Source organism: Protopterus annectens, chromosome 11.part0, assembly GCF_019279795.1.
Source record: "Protopterus annectens isolate FY-2018-M chromosome 11.part0, PAN1.0, whole genome shotgun sequence".
NCBI classification, from domain to species: domain Eukaryota; kingdom Metazoa; phylum Chordata; order Ceratodontiformes; family Protopteridae; genus Protopterus; species Protopterus annectens.
In genome coordinates, this window is record NC_056745.1 from 1,118,394,912 (window position 1) to 1,118,417,467 (window position 22,556).

General features: G+C 41.4%; 1 protein-coding gene across 1 annotated transcript in view; it reads right to left on the minus strand.

Annotated features, from left to right (window-relative positions):
- Window positions 1–22,556, minus strand: part of CCDC77 (coiled-coil domain containing 77) — a 743,168-nt gene that overhangs the window by 375,780 nt on the left and 344,832 nt on the right. Inside the window, exon 3 of the mRNA XM_044088479.1 lies at window positions 2,440–2,531. Within this exon, the coding sequence (XP_043944414.1) occupies window positions 2,440–2,505 (66 nt within the window). The 5' untranslated portion in view covers window positions 2,506–2,531. The remainder of the gene's footprint in view (window positions 1–2,439; window positions 2,532–22,556) is intronic.

Sequence of the window (22,556 nt, forward strand, 5' to 3'; positions counted from 1 at the left end):
GTCTACAGATATCCGTTTTGTGCTTAATGACCACTATTAATGATGACTTTCCTGTAGTTGTCTATCATACAAATCAACTCTGACTCCAGTTTCATCTCTATAGATTGACTATTGTTATTTATTTATTTTTTTTTTTAATAACAAATGACAAAGTGGGCAGCCAAGAGCTTTCAGAGGTGGGCGCATCCAGTATATGGATTTCAACACTTTATGGCTAAATGTGATCAAGGCATATTTTCTGAGGACTGCAACTGTTACTGCAGTCCTGTCATCTACAAAATTATATGTGCATTTTAGAGCACAGACATGGATTTTATCAGATTTTTTTTTTACCTGCTCTGTTGCAACTCTTCTTCTTCTTTTTTAGAATCTGTCAATATTTGAATCTGCCCAAAACTGAATTTTGGTAGTAAAAAACTTGTAGCTCCAAGTGCTGGAGTACTGGAGTTGTATTGTCAATTCTAGTAGTCAACTTTACCTCCCTGTCAAAGGGTAAGACACTAGTAAGTAAACTTGTGCTGGACATTGAGACAGATGGGAGAAACAGGTTAGCAGGATCATCTTTTAAGTTAGGGCACAAAATCTGACCTATCTTTAGCATTCCTGCAAGTTAAATCTGCAGACAAGTGAGCTATAGCTAGTGTCAGGCTATAAACTACTACACGTTCAGTAACATAGGTGGAATTAAGGTCTTTGATCATGATTGTCTTAGCAGCTATGTAGGTCTCCTAGGAGAAGACATATCGTTATGAACACCTCTTCCATACTGCTGACAGCAAAAAGTTTTGGTAAAGGTAACATCTTGGGATAGAGATCTGGATCACTGACAAGAAACATTCTTATGGATTGACTGAGTAAATTAGTGTGGGGGATTATAAGGATGAATAAAAATATTCAGTTTCAAAGCAAAAAGGAGTTGGACTCTTTTCCTTTTAATGAGTGGACCTTGGCTGATACTGACAAACATTCCTGTTCAACTACCCTAAATTTGGATGGGTATAAGCCTTCACATGTGACTTGCAGACTTGCATTAATCCCCACTGTTAAGATACTTCACAAAAAAAATCTTTAGCTAGTAATTCAAATTCAAAAGCTGGCAGATAGTTAACAGCTGGTTTCTGGCTTTCTAGATGTGGAAGCCCGTTTAGATACCATGTTGATACACCCTTCCATTATGAGACATTAAAGAGCCTGCACCTACAGGAGATGTTTTACTGCCAGAATCAAAGGGCCTAGAGTAATTTTATGTGCACCTTCAGACTTTTTTGGAGAGTCTTATTTACTTTAACATTTTTTTTTTGAAAAATATGCAATATGGATTATTTATTTTTTTCTAGCCTTTTTAAACATTTCCCCACCAGGTAATAAAAGGTCATTAAAAACCTTAATACTATTATGTGTTTGAACCTGGTACACTTTTCACACTCTTCAACATGATGGCTAATGTTCTAATCTTCTGGGGTGGCATCCCATGTGAGCTCTTCCTTAAAGATGCAATGGCTGTAACTCTTTGATTACTTTTTTTTATGCTGCTTGAAGAAAACATTGAAAAGAGGAAAAGCCATTACAACAAGACCATGTAGAAAAAGTTTCTCCAGCAGAACTGGGGCTAACTGTACTCAGAGAATGGTTAGAAATAATCAACAGAGCAATGATTCCTTCAAGGAAGGTGACTACTACTGGAAGACATCTGACTGGACAACAGAACAGAGAAGGTGGGTAAACTCAATTGTTAAGCTTTACTATTACTATGCCCTCAAGATAAATGGCTATACAGCTCATCAAAAAAACAAACAAACTAAAAAACATTTAAAACCAGTTAACATTTTAGTTCAAACCCATTATGATTTCTTATTATTTGTACTTTTTCCACTGTATTGTATCTGCCTTGTGTTTCATCTGTATCATATTTTTTTACTCTGTAAATATTGTTTCATCTGTATTGTGTTTTTACTCTGTAAATATTTTTCTTGTTACTTTTCTTGCTTACTCACTGTATTTGTAATTTTTTGGAGCTTTTCTCCCCGGGTCTTTGCTGAAAACGGGTTTCTTGCCCAGTCAGATACTACCCAGTAATCAAAAGTAAATAAATAAATATGATTTTCATGTAACAGCTTGTACTTCATGCAACAACCGTCCACCTCACCACCCAAAAAGATGAGAAATAAAAGAAAAAAAAAGAAAAATGGTGGTAGTCACTGATTTAATGTTCTTTACCCATTACAGACATTATCATACTTAAAACCTAGAAAATATGTTTGTATGGTCCTGTGTGTGCCAACCATTCTGAAGACAGCAATTTCAGTGCAAAGAACAAGGTTGGGCAGCAGAAAAAGGTTTCTAGGTAGAAAACGTGTCATGTGCATTGCATAAGTAATCCAGTGCTAACAAATGTTATTCTGTTTTTATTTAGTGACTTGAGAACACAGAGTTACCCACCTGAAGCAAAAGGATTTGGTTATCTTTCTGCTGTGATTCAGGACTGGATGGCTGTTCCTTTCCCATTGATTTTGCACTCCCCTTTCTGTGACCTGTAATGAAATAAATATCCTTACTGCATACCATGCCATCTTTCTTTTCAAATATTTTGCCATCTGTCTTCTTTATATCTAGTCCCATAAGTTCTACACCAATTTATCCTTCAACATCTCCCAATATAAAAGGATGTCCACAGGGAGAGCTGAGAGCTAGAAGTTGCAGCACTCATCTTATGAGTGGCCAAGAAATCTTATGATCCTCCAGCAGGCATAGTGCAAGGCCTACAACACTGATTCTATAGCTGGTAAAACACTTCTGCACACCTATTTTGCTCAGCTGGAGTAATGCTCTCCTTGGATGTAGTCATGCTTCCAAGTTTCAGCATATGCACAGCACAGCATACATCTGGGTCTTTCCCCAGATGGCACTCCTGTGGTGGAGCTGAACCAACTCCCTACTACCTCCAGTGAAGGATCAGCTGGCAAAGGATGCTCAGTCAACATTTCTGTCCAACAGGTGCCTTCTTGGGGCTGTTTAATGAAATCATCATGGACACAACAAAGGTTTTGTCCCTCTGTACAATGGAGCCAGACTGTTACAGTACACAATCTTCTCCCATAACAGCTAATATATAAAGAAATAGTCAAATAACGTATCTGTTGCATACACAATACAGTTTCCCTTCTAAAGGTCAGAATTTGTCTTTAAAGCAGCAACATAATACCTGGAGATTCGGAGGACATAAGGAAAAAAATCCACATAATTTGATAATCAACAGACTCGGAAGACTAGAACAATCGTATATATTATTTTCTTTTTTTTCCATGCAAATGTCTTTATCCACTAAGACATGTATGATAGAATCAGTGTGGATTAAAAGTTTGAAAAGTAATCTTCAGAATAGTCACATTTTATGATTCAGGTACCATAAAGGATAAGGCAAGGAATGGGAAAATATATGGGGTAAAGACAGTGGGAGGGTAACATAGGCCCTATACACAATAGGGTAGAATACCCTAATTCATCATCATCTTTCATCTGTTTCCGTTAGGGGTCGCCACAATGGATCATCTGTTTCCATTTCTTCCTGTCCCTCTGCATCTTGCTCTATCACTCCAACCACCTGCATGTCCTCTCTCACCACATCCATAAACCTTATCTTAGGCCTTCCTCTTTTCCTATTACCTGGTAGCTTCATCCTTAGCATTTTTTTCCCAATATACTCAGCATCCCTCCTCAGCACATGTCCAAACCAATGTAATCTTGCCTCTCTGGCTTTGTCTACAAACCTTGCAACCTGGGCTGACCCATCACACCCAGTGCGTGCATATCTTAACATCTTTAACTCTGCCACATCCAGCTCTTAACTCCTGCCTTTTTGTCAATGCCACTGTCTCCAACCCATATAACATAGCTGGTCTCACTACCCTCTTGTAGACCTTCCCTTTCACTCTTACTGGTACTCGTCCATCATAAATCACTCCTGACACTCTTCCCCACCCACTCCATCCTGCCTGTACTCTCTTCTTTACCTCTCTTCCACACTCACCATTACTCTGAACTACTGACCCCAAGTATTTAAACTCATCCACCTTCGCCACCTCTACCCCTTGCATTCTCACCATTCCTCTATCCTCTCTCTCATTCACACACATATACTCTGTCTTAGTCCTGCTGACCTTCATTCCTCTTCTCTCTAGAGCATATCTCCATCTCTCCAGGGTCTCCTCCACCTGTTCCCTACTCTCACTACAGATCACAATGTCATCTGCAATCATCATAGTCCACGGGGGCTCCTGTCTGATCTCGTCTGTCAACCTGTCCATCACCATTGCAAATAAGAAAGGGCTCAGAGCTGATCCTTGATGTAATCCCGCCTCCACCTTAAACACATCTGTCACTCCCACTGCAGACCTCACTGCTGTCACACTACCCTCGTACATATCCTGTACCACTCTTACATACTTCTCTGACACTCCCGCCATCCTCATACAATACCACAACTCCTCTCTAATTAATTAACCCTAATTATCTGACCTATATCTAAAGCAACTGCAAATAATCTGATTAACAAAGCATTAACGGTCTCCTGAAAAACATCTTTACAAGTATCTTCCCATTTTCTTACAAAGTTATGATGGAATGCTGCTATTACAACCATCAGTACAGAAGGGTAAAACCCTGTTCTAATGGCATAGGAGCAAACAAAACAAAAAAAAAAATGAAGGGTTTGTCAGAGTCAAACACATTTCTTTCTGTACCTTTGCAGCGTCAAAGTATTCTAAGAACCCATCAATTTTCAGTTTCAACCATACTATGTCTCCTCTGCATTCAACGGCATAAACATAAAAGCAAATCATGTACTTGCAATATAACAGACATGCCAGTCAACACAAAACTATTTATAAAATGATAACTTTATGCTGTAGACACCATTTGCATATATGTAACCTGACGAACAAAAAGACATTTTAATGGGAGTATCCAGAGGTGGGAACAAAGCTGAAAGGTGGAGGAGGAGTGAGAAAGGTTGAGGAAGCATTTAAGATCTGTAGCAAGATGTGATGAAGTGGCCATAATGAGAATGAACCAAGTAAGACAGGTGAGGAACAGTCTGATTTCTGAGGTATGGTAGCATTTATAATTTGCTTTAGACAAAAGGAATTATTTTAATTCAAGTTTAATTTTTAAAGGAGTTAACTGATTTTAGATAAAAAGAGAGAGAGATTCTCAAGTCCCGACTCCAAGAACATAATAAAAGGAGATTCCAAGATGGTGGAGGTAGTGTGAGCAGCTAAACACAGATCTTTGGTCTGAAAACCAGTAAAACTGCAAAAGCTAGCAAACAACGGTAAATTTTAACAGAACTTGGTAGCTGAATTGTCTATGACATCAAGAAGGTTAACAAAGAAGAGGAAAAGCTGGAATGAATGGGTGAAAAACTGTGAACCCTTTGAAGGTGGGCAAAATGATTTGTGGAAAACGGGTTGAAAAGCAGACAGAAATGGCAACTAAAGAAGACAATTCCTCAGTCACCTATTGCAAAAGATTAACCAAATGCATTCTGAGACTTTCAAGATAAGTGGCTTCCTGTTGGAATATACAGAAACAAGCAAAAGGCTGCAGGAAATGGAAGATGCTTTAATTAGACATTCAGGGGAAATAACTGGTATTCAAACTGCTGAACAGAAGGCAAAATAAAAATGATGAAACAGATTAAAATCTAAACAAATTTCATAGAAACTGACTAAACTTGAGGATAGGACATGCAGAGACAACTTGATGTTTACAGTGGTTCCAGAACAAATTGAAGAGAAGGACTGAACAGACTATGGGAAATAAGCCAGCACATGGACTTTACATTCTATTGCTGATATTAAAATAGAAAGAACACAAAAAATAAATATTCCTACTTGGAGAGCAATAAAGCAGCAGAGAGCTATATCGATTAAATTGCAGACATACCAACCAAAAGAGGAAATTCTTTTGATTTTATAGAAGAAAGGAACACTCTTAAAAGTTGAAGACATGACAGTCTATGTGGATAATGAGTTTTCATTACAAACATGGAAAGAAATGCTTTTCTTCCTTCCATAAGGGTCTACAGAGAAATTAAACTTTAGTTTGAGTTGTTGTATCTTGCATTACTTTGAGTCTTTTACCAACTTGGATAAAAAACTTACATGTACCTCTGGCAGGCAAAAGAAGACTTGAAAAGATTTAGAAGAGGAAGAAATAGGATGAGGGAATATGTAACCAGTCAAAAATACAAAAAGGTAAACTAGGGAAACTTCAGAAGAGCGACTTTATACAAAGACTATCATTCATTTTTAAAATATAATGAGGGATTAAAAAAAAAGGAGATACATAAGCTTTTAAAAACAAACAGTAAGCGATTCCATAAAAAAAATGATGCAATGGGGATATGAAATGACAACAGTATTTAAACTGGATACAAGTTTATATGGACAAGGATGTCTAGCAGAACTAAAATAGGAGTTGAATTCAAAGTGATAATTTAAAACCACTGAAACCAGTAAATGCCAGACAGTAAATAACTAACTATAAATGGAGGATGAGGGTGTTACTGCATGCTGTCTGGTGAAAGCTCTATTTGCATTCAGACTGCAAAATGTGTAGATTTGCTTTCAAAAAAGTTCTATGACAATGGAGAAGGAAGGAAGGAAGAAAAAAATAAATGTAAAATGTTAACAGATTACGAAGAGTTTCTGTGACAAACACAACAATGGAAATATTGAGAAGAGAGAGCAATTTAAATGCATGACAATACATACAAGAGCAAGGATATTCAGTACAACTAATATGTAAGTTATGCACCGAAATTAGAAGTTATGTACCTACCATAACGTTCCATGTTAGTTGTCTTCTTCTCGCCTTCTTTCTTGCTGGATGGGTTCGGAGCCGATCCTCGGCTCCGACTCGGCCACTCTAAAAGCTCGAGAGCTAGTTCCACCGGCTCGAGGCTCCCCTATATCCCACAATACTAGGCGGTAACTCCTCAGATCTCATTTGAAAGCTAAGGCCAGCAATAAAATTCCATAAGGAACCAAGAAAACTCCTCTAGGTCTGTCCTGGCTAGGGGGAAGGAGGGTGGGATGCAAGAAAGAAGGCGAGAAGAAGACAACTACCATGGAACGTTATGGTAGGTACATAACTTCTAAATGTTAAGTTGCCAATCTCGCCTTCATTCTTGCTGGATGGGACCGCGTCCCTAGCACCTTGTCCCGGGTGGCCTATCGGAACAGACTCTTGAGTACAGTGGAACCAAAGTTGGCTCGGTCTCTAGAGGCCAAGTCCAACTTATAATGAGAAATGAAGGTATGGGAAGAAGCCCAAGTAGCTGCAGAACAAATCGAATCAATAGGCAGCCTATCTTGGAAAGCTATAGAAGTGGCTAAAGCTCTAGTTGAATGAGCCCTGGGTTTGGATGGCAACCGTTGATGTCTTATCTCATATACTAGGGTAATCAGCAAGTAAGCCATCTAGAGAGAGAGACTTTAGAAACTGGAAGGCCCATTCTACCTTCTGCATAAGAAACAAACAGTTGGTCAGATTTCCTGAATTGTTTGGTCCTGTCTAAATAGTACCTAAGTTGGCGATGAATATCTAAACAGTGTAACTTTTGTTCTGACCTATTAGAATAATTTGGGAAGAAAACAGGAAGCTCAATGGTTTGATTCAAATTTGCCAATGAAGCTACTTTGGGCAAAAAGACGGGTTAGTATGCAAGGACACCCTGTCTTTATGAAATACCAGATAAGGAGGTCGACTACACAGAGCATGGAGTTCGGAGACTCTTCTAGCTGAAGTGATAGCTACTAAAAAGAGTGTCTTCCAAGAAAGTAACTTTATAGAACATGAAGCCGCAGGTTCAAAAGGGGGAAGAATTAAGGATGTCAGAACCAAGTTGAGATCCCATTGAGGAGGAGGATCTCTGATGGGTGGTTTGAGGAGAAAAACTCCCTTTAAAAAAGCCTTGCAGAGTTTGTGAGACATAATGGAGGACTCTGAGACTCCAACATGAAAGTTCGATATTGCTGCCAATTGAACTCTAATGGTAGATGGGGACGAACCTGAGTGGAAAAGTTCGGCTAGAAAGTCTAGAACTGTTTGAATAGAAGCAGTGAAAGGATCTATATTCTTTGACTGCCCAATAGGAAAAACGTTTCCACTTGCTAAGATAAATCTTCCGAGTGGAAGATTTATGAGAAGCTATCAAGATATTTCTAACTGAGTGAGATATCAAAGGAAGCCTGGCTAAGGTCGGAATTGGAGGAACCACGCTGTGAGGTTCAGAGAGGGAAGGGAGTGGTGCAACTGACCCGACTGATGGGTCAAGAGGTCTGGAACTGGGTCCAGATGCCAAGGTTGTTCCAACAGATAACGGTGGAGAAAAGGGAACCAAACCTGTCGAGGCCAGTAAGGGGCAATGAGGATCATGGAAGCTTCCTGAGCGATGGCTTTCTGTATCAGCCGGGATATCAGTGGGAAGGGAGGAAAGGCATACAGAAGTCCCCGGGGCCAAACGTGTACTAGAGCGTCTCTGCTGGGGTGGCCTGGTTGGGGAAAGAGGGTGAAGAAATCGTCGCACTTGCTGTTTTGGGGGGTAGCGAAAAGGTCGCAGCAAGGCCTGCCCCACTTTCGAAAAACTTTCTCCAACACTGAATTGTTCAGAGACCACTCGTGAGGCATGAGAATAGCTCTGCTCAATTTGTCTGCAATCACACTGGACTTCCCGGGGATGTGCGTTGCTAACAGAAATCGCTGAGAAGAAATCGCCCATTGCCATAGTCTGAGTGCCTCTCGACATAGGGGGTAAGATCTGGTTCCGCCTTGTTTGTTGATGTACCACACTACAGACATGTTGTCTGTTTGAATTGCTATAGTTCCCTTGGGAAGAGAGTCTTGTAGGGCTTGCAACGCTAGAAGCACTGCTCTCATCTCTAGGACGTTTATGTGCAAGTGGCACTCGAACGGTTGCCACATGCCCTGGACTGTCCTGCCCTGGAAATGCCCCCCCCCACCCGATCAGGGAGGCGCCCGTTGTCACTGTAGCAACCGGAGGGGGAAGGGACGAAAGGTCTCCCTAGGAGGAGCTGAGGAGATGTAATCCACCAATAGAGATGATCCTTGCACGACTGAGTTATCCGAACAGGATGGGACATTGGGAGACTTTGGTAAGACCATTGTGTGAAGAGCATCCATTGTAAAATTCTCATATGGAAGCGAGCTAATGGTAGGAGAGGGATGGCCGCCGCCATAATCCCTAAGACTTTCAGGATCAGTCTGGCTTTGACTTTGTTGCTCTGCAAGACAAGAAAGACCTGTTTGTGTATGTCTGCTATCCTCTGCTCTGTAAGTCTGGCTGACATTTTGACTGTGTCTAGATTTGCGCCTATGAAGGTAATAACACGACAAGGCGACAAGACAGACTTTTCGTAATTTATTGATATGCCTAGTGCCTGACATGTGTGAAAAGTGTAGTCTCTGGCGAGAAGTAAAAGATGCTTGGTGGGGGTTGTAAGGAGCCAGTCGTCTAAATAAGGAAACATCTGGAATCCTTGTCGTCTCAGGTGAGAGGCTACCACTGCCATGCATTTGGTAAACACTCGGGGGGCTGTAGTGAGACCAAAGGGCAGGGCTCTGAATTGAAAATGACTGGTTCCCAGCCTGAAGCGGAGAAATCTCCTGGAGCGTCGACTCATCTTGATGTGATAGTACGCATCCTGGAGATCTATCGAGCACATCCAGTTGTCCCACCCCAAAAGGGGAAGAATGGACTGCAGCGTGACCATCTGGAACTTTGTTTTCTTGGCAAACTTGTTCAAGTTGCTGAGATCCAAAATGGGTCTCCAGTCCCCTGTTTTCTTTGGAACCAAAAAGAATTTGGAGTAGATCCCGGATCCTACTTGGTCTGCTGGGACTGGTTGAATGGCTCTTTTTGCGAGCAGCTTTGAAATTTCTAATGCTGCTTGCTCCCTTTGACTGGGTGGAACGTCTGAAAGGGATTTTTTGGACTGCTTCGGAATGAAAAGGAAAGGGATTCTGTAGCCTTCGGAAATGATAGACTGTACCCACTTGTCTTGAGTTAGGGATAGCCAGGCTTTTGGGTACATTGATAACCTTCCCCCGACTGCCTCCGAAGGTGGGCAGTCGGGCAACACCTCAGGGATGCTGAAAGGGCTTGTCGGAAAAGGATTCTCGACTGCCCTGATTCTGCAGGCCCCCTCTGCCCCTGGGACTGCGTCTACCATTGTTGTTCCCCCCTCTGCCTCTGGAGGGGAAATGACTCTGTGCGTCAGGCAAGTCTCCTTGAGATTGTTTGCAGAACCACATCTTTCCCCCCTTCTGACCTTTGGGGTAAGGTCTAGAAGGAGTAGAAAAACGGACTCCGACGGCAGAAAGAGTCTTGCCATCAGTCTTGCACCTAGTCAGGGTTTCCTTCACTTGAGGACCAAAAAGGGATGATCCAAAGGGGGAATTAGTGAAGGACGCCTTAAAAGGGTCCGCAAAGTTACAAAGCCGCATCCAGGCGTGCCTACGCAAGGCTACACCTGTACCTGCCGCTCTACTTGCTCCATCCGCTGCATATGAAAGGAGGCGCATGGAAGAGTTGGTTATAGAATTAAGGGTAGCCAGCTGAGAGTTCATCCTATCCTGAAAACCCGCAGCTGTTGGGTCCTTCAACATTTCACTCGCTTCTTTGAGTAAATCCCTCTGAAGACGAGTAAAATGACACAGATAATTCAGCGATCTCATAGTAAAGGTCGCTGACGAGAACATCCGCTTCCCGTACCTGTCCATCGACCTAGACTCCTTGTTAGGAGGATGAACAGGCACCGAAGGATCAGATAACTCCTTCTTGGTAGCCGCAGCCACCACCATAGCATCAACAGAGACGCCTTTGGTCAGAAATTCTTTATCCTTGGGGGCCGTGATGAACTTTGATGGTCTCCTCGGGGTGGGTTCCACTGAGTCAGGAGCCACCCAAGCCTTCTTTGCCACCAGTTGCATAAGGGGGTCAAAGGGAGGGGACACCCAGGAGGTGGAAGGGCGAGAGCCTAATGCCTCAAGATACACTGATTCATCCTCTGAAGGGTTGAGGGATGGCCAATTCCCCCTCTGTTTTAAGATTTCAAGGATGTCTACAAAGGAGACATCTTCAGAGGGGGAACGAGGGGAACCTTCAGACTCCTCTAAATCAGTGTCAGAGGTGACAGACTCAGGGGAGTCAATGTGCTTCCTCTTGCATTGCCTCTTCCTAGGGGGCTCTCCTACAGGGTCAGGAGAGGCCTCGGAAGAGGAGGAGATCCCCACAGGGGAAACTTGAGGAGCTGGCTCTCTACGGTCGGGGATGAGAGAGTGAGTAGAAATCACCGGAGGCACCATAGGGGGAGGGGCAGAAAAAACTGACTGTGGAGTTGAACCTGGTTCCAACACGCTCCTCATGACCTCGAAGGCACCCCTGTCAGGCAGAGCCGGAGGTCTCCGTTCCGAAAAACTGGAAACCTCCCCCGGCACCGACATTGATGGCTCCGAGGCCGATGTCGGAGCCGAACTCACCAGCGCCAAAGCACCGAGAGGGAGAGCGGGGTCAGACAAGGGTCCGATGCCACTCGCCCCCTTGGAGCCGACGAGGTAAGTCCAGCGCCGAGATTCTTCCAAGGAAGACATCAGAGCCGATGAGGGAACCAAAGACAAAGGTATCAGTTCCGACGCTACCACAGTCTCGGGTCCAAGCCGCCCCAGCTCCGAACTCAAAAGAGTCAGAGGAGGAATTTGAGTGATAGGAGAAGGTCTCGACTGTTGAGTCGGACTTTGAAGCATCTGGGCTAATGCCTCGGACTTAAGAAGTCGACTCACTACTCTCTGAAGGTCATGGTCCGATAACCTGGAAGACCTAGAAGAGTGGGATCTATGGCTCCGTTCAGACAGCAAGGGTGATGCTGGAGCCGAATGAATGGAGCCAATAGATGGAGATCGGGACCTTTTTCTAGATGTCAGTTCCGATAAAATAATCGGAGCCGACAGAGTAATGTCTTCCTCGGCTCCGGCTGGAGCCGAGGACACCGTAGGGGCTTGTATTCGAGATTCATCGGCTCCGGCCGGAGCCGATGTTCGAATAGCTTTAGGGCCTCCAGAAGACGGCTCAGATGCTGGAGCCGAAGGTCTGGAAGACTTAGAGGGTTTCCCCGATGACTGAGTCGAGGGACCCTCAGGCTTAAGTAAGCCCCTTAAAATAAGTTTATTTTTTCGCTCCTGCAGGACTCTAGGGCTGAAGCCATGGCAAACAGCACATGAGTCCTGCAGGTGCAAAGGTCCCAGGCAGTACACACAAGAAGTGTGACCGTCTGTCAGAGACATCTTCTGACAGCACGAGTCACACTTCTTAAAGCCTGAGACCTTCGATTCCTTAGACATAACTAAGGGAAAAGTGAAATCACCCAAGCACACACACACACCGATTACACTTAAGAGTAATTTAAACTAATTTAAAATAAATTATAGTAACTAGAAATAAAAAATCCCTACAAAACACAGTCACTCACTAGGAAGGGAGGGACTGGGCCTAGGGCCCGAGGGAAAAAATCTAGAGATTTGTGGAAAAAAGGGGGAGGAAAGTTAACGGGAATGGGATAGACTATATCTAAACTAACTATATAGATAAAAAACTAACTTTAACAGGGGAAAAGGCTAAGAAACTAGTTCTTTACCAAAAAACTAACCTGAGCCGGTAGGAACACACCTCAATCGCTGTAGCGGCAAACGAGATCTGAGGAGTTACCGCATAGCATTGTGGGATATAGGGGAGCCTCGAGCCGGTGGAACTAGCTCTCGAGCTTTTAGAGTGGCCGAGTCGGAGCCGAGGATTGGCTCCGAACCCATCCAGCAAGAATGAAGGCGAGATTGACAACTTAACATTATATTTTAAAGCTCTTGAAATCAGCAAGTACCAAGGAAAAAGTATTTGAAATTGCAGTCTGGTTAAAATTTCACCTGTTTTCAAGCTGCAGGTGAGCTAATTTGTTTCTAGTGCTTTTGGTATGCAACTTGTCTTGAAATTACTAGCTGCAAGAAATTGAAACAAATAGATTAGTTCTTTATACCAGTTTTTCTCTAGCCCAAAGGAGTAAATCAGTGATTGAGTCCAAGTAGAAATGAACAGAAGATTTGCTTGAAAAAAATACTTACATAGTTAATATGTTGTTTTTTTTTTTTGGGGGGGGGGTGAATGTATGTTATCATAATGAAAATAAGACATCGTGTTCAGTTGTGATAATACTGCACAAAAATTGACATAAAAATGAAAAAACAGACTACAAAGCACCAGTCTACAACAGAAAGACAAAGAATATATGTAAACAGAAAGACAAAGAATATATGTAAAAAGAAATTATGTTACAGACTGACCTATTAGTATGGATGGTTAACGGGCTTGTTGAAAGGAGAAAACAGGATAGGGTTTTGACTTACATTCACAATAACTATACATAGGTTATAATGCCACAAGAAACACATCTGAATCATAAATAACATGATCATTTTGCAAAGAAAAAATGTTGAGGCTTTCTTTGTTGGAATAGAATGACAGTGAAACAAATTGGTTTTAATATTAATTAAAAAAGGAATCAGAATAAAGTTTGAGGAACAAATGAAAAATACGCAACAAAGATTTAGAGAGCTGAGAGGATACTGAAAGACCACATGAATTATACTGGCTGCAGTATAAATTCCACCAAAAGGAATGAATCAAGATGTAAAGAATACTATGGGAGAACTATTAGTTTTTCATTAAGAATGTATGGTAGCATTTCGATACTGTACCACTACAGGAAATAAAGATGACATCACTGGAGGGCCAAGAAATCACAGAATAGCAGCTAAAGGTAGATAGTTAGGGAAACACATATGCATGTACTTACGCTCGTTAATATAATGAAAACAAGACAGAATGAACAAGAATATGCATATTTTTCAGGGAAATATGGTTCTTGAAAAATTATATAACTGATAGATAACAAAAATGCCTCTGGTGACAGTGACAGATCATGCACTATACAAATTAAGTTTTGTAAACAAGTAAAAGATTATTGCAACGCTGTTATTTTCCAGCATTTCTTCTGAAAAGGAAGTAATTTAGTGATTGGTTAGATCAAATTTTAAGTGAAATGTTATCAGATTTTACTCTAAGTAGTAGTAATCATCTTGCAAAGGATTGAGATTACTGCATACTGAAGATTAGGAATGTGGCCATAAAGTAAGCAAACAAAGGTATGGAATAATAATCACAATAGCTATCTAGAAAGCTTAGAGGTAACATAATTACAAAAGCAAATAAAAAGAAGTGACACACAACCTGTTGAACAGCAGATGAAATAAGCCAGAATGTCTATGCTGACGTACTTTGAAAATATGAATGAATATAGAAAAATGAGTTTAAAACCTCTAGTTTTATGATAAACTTACAGCAATCAAATTGCTGGCTCAACATCTGAGGCAACAAAATGTTGAAAGGATGATAATTAAAATCTGGAATTATGAGAATAGTGCAGTAGAAATGAATGAAGGAGCATTATGAATTTAATGGCAACATATTATAGTACACTATCTAGACTAGCTGTACAGGCTGAGAGAAACAGACAATAAAAGGCAACATATCTGAGAAGGATATAATATTCTTGCTTAAGCGAAGTAGAAAGAGGGATATCATTGTCAAAAATAAATGAAAATAAAATGAAAAGTAGTAATAAACGAGAATACAGGGAAAACTTCTGGAAAAGATGGAATTCCAATAGAAGTATGGAAAAAGAAGTAAAAGAAGATAATAAAAGTCTGACTAGCACTTTTTAACAACATTTTTTGGGGTGAGGAGTAGTCCCTAACTTAGAAAGAAGCAGCAATGGTAGCGTCCTCTCCTGTTCAGCTGGTGAATCTGGGCATCTTGAGGCAATGTTACAATTGCCTCATGTACACAGACAACCCACTCCTTCTCCCACAAAACACAAATACATGTGAGAGATGCAACTATATAGCCAAACTGGAGGCTGAGCTCTCTCAACTTAGGACTAGCAAGACCAGACAGGAGGAGAAGGAAACCACGCACACCACAAACCCAGTTTCGCATAGAACTATCACAACTGCAAAACAAACACATAAACACACAAAGACATACTCGGAGGCACTGATCAAAAATCTACCAAAACTACAGAGGCCTCCAAAGCAGACACCCAAGCAACTGCCACCTCAAGACATAAGACATGCAACACATAGTTCTCAAAGTCAGTGTGCTAAACAATCACAGCCCTTAAGGCCAAACACAATGCCAGACACACTTGTTATAAGTGACTCCATAGTCAGACACACTGACGTCCCACTCACCAGACTGAACAAGGAAAAGATCACAGTAAGCTGCCTGTCAGGCGCTAGAATCCGCCACATAACACAAGCACTCAGGTCACTCCACAGCAAGTACAAGTATGACTCAGTCATTGTCCATGCCGGTGTGAATGACCTGAGACGTACCTCCCTGGACTACATGAAAAGAGACATAGAGGAGCTCTCAGATTATGTAGCCCAGGCCGGTATGACCCTGACCCTGAGCAGTATCCTACCCTCACCAAGAATGATGCCACAATACAGAGACAAAATGATCAGCTTTAATAATTGGCTTAATTACTGGTGTCATTCTAAGGGGATCCAATGTCTGTCTGCCTGGGATGACATGGTTGACAAGCCATGCTGCTTTGCAAGGGACGGCTTGCACCTGTCACCCCTGGGCTTCCGGGTATTGGCAAAGGCTCTTGCCACCCCCATAGTGCCTTTTTTAGGCAAGGCTCAAATGATAAACCTACCGCCCTAGAAAACAAAAATGGAGAAAAACTAAGGGTAATACTGCTCAATGCCAGAAGTCTAAACCTCAAGATGCATGCCCTCAAAGCCCTCCTCAGTATGGAGAACATCGATGTCTGTGCTGTGACTGAAATCTGGTTCAAGGCTCCTGAGAGCACCCCAGCACTATCAGGTTATACCTCATATCATGCGTTCCGGCCCCAAAATCCGGACCGAACCACAAAAGGAGGGGGAGTGTCCATATTCATAAAGGATACCCACACCTCCAGGTTAGTGGCAACGCACGAAGCATCGGAGACCATCCAGGTGCAATTAACCATAGGTAAAACTGCCCTACAGTTTGTAACATGCTACAGACCACCTTCTCAAACTCAGGAAACCCACACAGCCTTCCTGAAGACACTGGAGAGTATGAATGTCTCTCCAAACACCATCATATTGGGTGACTTCAACTACCCAAACATAGACTGGGAACATTACTCAAGCCCCAACACCCTAGCCCAAAGGTTCCTGGAGTTCATAAACTCAAATGCTATGGAACAACTAGTCACCATTCCCACAAGAGGAGAAAATATACTAGACCTGATCATCACAAACATGGGGACAAAATGCTCCACACTGGAAGTATACCCCTCATTGGTGAGATCAGACCATAAATTAATCTCACTGGAGATCCACATCCCGCCCCCACCCCCAGCAAAAAAGACCACAGTGAAGAACTTCTCAAAAGCAAACTTCACACTTCTTAAGACTTGAGTGGTATCCTTCAAGGCCTCCGAGCCAGTGGAAACCACAACCCACGCTGTTGAAACCCTTACAAATGCCTTCTACGAGCACCTCCAGGAATGTATGGATCAAGCCATCCCTAATAAAATCAAGACCCTTTCCACCAAAGGCAGGCGCCCGGTCTGGTGGACCCCAGCCATAAACAAACTCTACAACAAGAGGAGAAAGCTACTACATGACAGAACAAAACCCCTAAAAGGGAAGGCATCTCTGATCAATACTAGCAAAAAACTACGATCACTCATAAAATCATCCAAGGCCAACTTTGAGAGAAAAATTGCTAATGACACAAAAGACAATCATAAGGCCTTCTTTAGCTATGTTAGAAACCTGGGTGGAAACTCCCAGATATGCTCAGAATTAGTCCAAAATGATAAAAAAATCACTGAACCCACAGACATTGCCAACATACTGGCAGACAGGTTCAGTGCAAATTTCTCCCCCACCCCCAAAAGGAGAAATATCTATCCCACCAGAGTCTAGCCTCCCAAACATCTCAGATGCCCAGGTGAGAGCTGCTCTCTCTAAAGCAAAAAACACAGCATCAATGGGACCGGACGGTGTCCCCGGCTGTGTGCTACACGAACTCAATGAGGAACTAAACCCACACATAAGGCTGCTGTTTAATCTTAGCCTTACTACTGGATACGTACCCAAAGAATGGCTTTCGGCAACTGTGGTCCCACTCCACAAAGGCGGTGCTTCTACGGACCCTGGAAATTACTGCCCCATAAGCTTGACAAGCCTTGTCTGCAAAGCTATGGAGAGGATCCTAATGGAACTCATAAATAAAGACATTGGGGACCTACAGACACTGGATCCTACCCAATTTGGCTTTGTCAAGGGCAGATCCTGCCTCTTGAACTTGGTCGACTTTTTCGAAACAGTCACTAAGGCCATTGATGAGGTTAAGGCAGTTCACACAGCCTACCTTGACCTAGCAAAAGCGTTCGACACAATACCCCACTCGGGCATCACAGAAAAGCTCACCAGCTTAGATGTAAACCCATATGTCACAAGATGGGTTGCAAACAGGCTCAAGGACAGAACACACAGGGTTAGAGTTGCTGGTGCCATGTCAGACTCTAAGCCGGTCACGAGCGGTGTCCCACAGGGCTCAGTCCTGGGCCCCCTCTTGTTCGGCATTTATTTTTCTGAAGTGCAGGCAAACATAGGGGGATTGTGGCTGACAAAATTTCCAGATGACTGCAAACTGGGCACCATAACTGACACTCCATCAGACACAGACATCCTCCAGAGAGGTCTCATAGAAATGGATAACTGGTGCCAGAGCCATGACCTTAAGCTAAATGCCAAAAAATGTATAGTCATACCCTTTGGGAAAAACAAGGTAACCCCTAATTATCACATAGGTGGTAATCCATTAAACACGGAAGAAGTTATCAGGGACCTGGGGACCCAAGTTGACAGTAACCTCTCTTTTGACACTCACATTGCCAAAGTGGTTAGGATGACCTTCTACATTGCCCACCTGATCATGAAGGGATTCACATCCAGATCAGGAGAGGTCATTGTACCCCTGTACTCTTCACTTATCAGACCAATGATTGAGTACAACGCCCCATTCGGAATGTACCTTACCCGACACCTGCAGCAGTTGGAAAGACCCCAAAAGTTCCTCACCAAAAGGATAAAGGGGCTCAAACATATGTCATACAATGCCCGACTGAAGAAACTCCAGCTCTATTCAGTCGCATATGCTCAGAGGTGATCTGTGCCTCACATACAAGGCCATGTCCAACCCGGAATTAATGGACATGCTCCACCTCAAAAAATCCAAATCCACCAGAGCCACGAGAGCAAGAGACTTAAACCTCAATACGGATATAAATAGGACGTGCTGGAGGGACAGATTCATCACCTAGAGACTCCCTACACTATGGAACAGAATCCCAGTCCATGTGAGGCAGAGCCCCTCACTGACTCTGTTCAAGAGAAATCTTGACGAGTGGATGGGAGATTGTAGGTTTACCCCGGGAATCATCTCTGTATCACTGCTGGACAGAGGCACAGCAAACTAATGGGTATAGTATTCTCATCCTAAGGGGTGGTGAAAGCCACACACATTCTGGCTGGGCTTATAAATGCCCTAGGGCAGATAGCCTAGTATGAACCTATGAACTATACCAGAAGAGGGTTAATAGCCTATTGATCCAGGGTCACAAGGATCCATTTCAAGTCGAAATCATTACAAATTCCTTATACCAACTTTGGTAAACAGAATGGCAAAGACATTGTGAAGAATAATAGATATTAATCAATGTGGGTTTACAGATGGTTTCAAACATTTAACAACATTAACAAAGTCCTTATGATTCAAAGGGGTACACTGACCAGTAATAATAATAATAATAATAATAATAATAATAATAATAATAATAATACAGCAACGTTAATAAGATCAGATGCTTGACAGAATGAGTTGGGAATTTACTAAGCTTTCTTTTGAGTCATTTGGGTTTCCACAAATATGGATATAATATAAGCAAGCAAGGGTGAAGTGTGGTGGTGATCTCTCTCAAGCATTTTGTCTTACAACAGGAACTTGACAGGGGTGTCCACTTTCACCATTACTATTTGCTTTGCATTTACAGCCATTAACCAGAGGGATAAGACAATCAAATATAACTGGATATAAATGGAGCAGAAAGTGAGGAAACTGTCCTTTGTGGGCAAAACAATATTATTTTATGTTACCAATTTGGAACATGATATAAAAATATTTGAAAAACTGAAATATTTTACTAGTACAGTAAGATACAAAACAAAGACCAGATTAATGAATTATGCCCAAACATTTGACTTGGTAGAGAAAGTACAGTTGTGGAAGATCCGCTTACCCATATCAGTAGATATTCAAATTCCTCACTGTTGCAAAAGAGTTTAAGCTATACAGATTGTGTTTTGCCAAGATATAACAACCAGTTTCCAAAAGTTCTGGCTCCATGGCACATCAACTTGGACTGCTGGTTGCACATCTCAGTGGAGGGAAAATCAACTGCCAGAGTGAAAAATTTTCAGGACTTTCTAGTATAGCTGTAATCTTCTCAAGACTTTAATGTTAACGTTTTCGTCTAAAATAATGCTTAGACTTGTTCAGACATCCCTCTCCCAGAATGCTATAGTTTTTATACATCCATTAATTAATTAATCACTGATTTAATTAAACAATTAAATATGTAAATGGTTTAAACTAGATAAGTCCAAACAAGAAGGGACTCCTAGAACAAACACTGAAGTTGTCGTACACATAAAAACTTGCTTAAAAAACTTTCCTTTTTAAAACTGGAACAAATTATATCTAAATTTCATTAACATTAAAATGTTAAGACGTTAACAGACTATATTGCATTTAAAATAATCTAAAGTAAAAAATAGAAATCAATATTCAACAAACATATAACTTTCACCTATCTAATGCTTTCAGCTTCAAAATACATTTAATTGAGGCATATTCATTAAGGCCTGGGGGAATATGAGCATATCTATGAATATCTATGAATCTGCCACACAAGTTCATTCTCTTCTAGTTTCAGCTCCCAAGGCCCCCCCCCCCCCCGAGCATTATGTTTTTTTCTGATGAAGAATAGTAAATAGAAACTTGTGAGAGGGATTTTTTAAGGTATGCCTAGCTAAAGAATTTGTTTTTTTTTTTTTTTTTACTTATGTTATATATATGCTCATAGATTCGCTGTTTCAATGATCTTTCCTTTTTTCCTATGTAGAAAGATTGGCACTGTTGACATAGTGCAACGTAGACAATCCCTTTAGATTCACAATTATACTTCTCTCTCACTAAGTATTCTATATCTCTAACAGTAAATTTATTCCCAACTTTGATGTGTTGGCATTGGTGGCATCTACCACATTTATACATGCCAGAACATCTATTAGTTATTTCACTTTGAAATTCTAGGATATTCTTTAAATGTTGTCCTCGTTGGTATGTTATATGCAGGAGGCCATCCAGTTTTTTACAGATATGGGTATTTTCTGAAATTAGGGTCCAATTCTTATATAAAATGTTAGAAATCATTTTTGCATTCAGTGAATATGTTGTCAAAAACATGGGCCCTGAATCTGGTGTCATGTTGTGTGTAGTAACATCATTGCCAATAAAATTTTGGGGTACCATGTATCCCTCTGTGTAAAACAGGCTTAAAATGCCCCCTAGCTCTTTTGGTGGACACTTCTAACCAAATTTGATCGAATAAGTATTCAGGTTACCCTCTTTTTAAAAACATAGGCAGAGTTAAAGATGTTAAGATTTGCACTGGGTGTGACGAGGGTGGACAGGATTAGGAATAAGTATATTAGAGGGTCAGACCAGGTTGGAAGGTTTGGAGACAAAGCCAGAGAGGCAAGATTACGTTGGTTTGGACATGTGCTGAGGAGGGATGCAGAGTATATTGGGGGAAAAGATGCTAAGGATGAAGCTGCCAGGTAACAGGAAAAGAGGAAGGCATAAGATAAGGTTTATGGATGTGGTGAGAGATGACATTCAGGTGGTTGGTGTGACAGAGAAAGATGCAGAGGACAGGAAGAAATGGAAACAGATTATCCGCTGTGGCGACCCCTAACGGGAGCAGCAGAAAGAAGAAGACGACACTTCAATAAGTTACATTTTACTAAAAAATCTGCCTCAGAAAAAAACATCCTAGCAGCTCTTACTAACTGCCCCTTTATTACTGCTTTTTTCTGATAGAAGGGGTGGCTGCTAGAAAAATGCAGGAATGCATTTGAATATGCAGGCTTCCTTTTTATGACGGTCCTATATCTATTATTGGGTCTGTCTTTTGACAACTGCACATCTAGGAAGTTGACGGACTCTGTTACAAACTGAAAGGTGAACTCTAAAAATTCTGTAAGCTTTGTAATATCTTCTATGAAGGGTTCAATTGTACTAGCATCCCCATTCCAAATAAAAAACATATCTTGGTATCTAGTGTACCAAATGGTGTGCTATTGGAATAGATAATTCATGAATAGCAGCTCCTTCTCCCAGTATGCCATGACACAATTAGCTAAGCTACCCCCACATGGTGCCCCCATGGCTACACCTGTTTTTTGTTTGTAAAATTCACCATTAAAGCGCATAACGTTATTGGATAAGATGAGGTCCTATAATGTTTCTATGACATTTATTTCCCTGCTCTCTATGCCTTTATGTGTTAGGAGCGCTCTAACCCAATCTAATCCTGTGTCTTGTGGTATTACGGTGTATAGATCTTTAATATCCACTGTGAGAAAATTATAGTTCTCATTATGTTCCAGTTTATTAATACCATCTAAGAACCCCCGTGAATCAGGGCATATCTGTTTTTCGCTCTTAATAATGGGCTTCAACTTGCTATCCACAAATTTGGCACTTGATGTTACTGATCCCCTCCCATCCACAATTGGTCTAAACGGTGGATTATTCAAGTTTTTATGTATTTTGAGAGATCCAAATAGAACTGGTGTCCTTGGTGCTATCATAGTTAAATATTGTAAAGTGTCATGCTAATACTTCCTTCTAGGAACAAATCATTGAGAGTACCATTCACTTTTATAAGCAATGTTAACTTCATTTAAGCTTACATGACAATAACTATCACTGTCTAAATAAGTAAGCATTTTTTGTACATATTCACTTTCATTCATAAAGATGAGCCCACCGCCTTCATCTGGCTTCATGACCCTAACTTTATATGCCTTTAAAAATCGCAAGAAATCATGGTCTTCAGAAGACATGTTATTAGCGTGTTCCCTACGCAAGTTAACCCCACATAAAGCAGACTGAATATCCATCTCACAAATCCTCTCAAATACAGCTATTGTGGCATATAGAGAGGGGGGGGGTGAATAAGCTAGAAACTTTTAATTCACTTGTTAGTGTAGGAGTATTGCCCATAAGAACT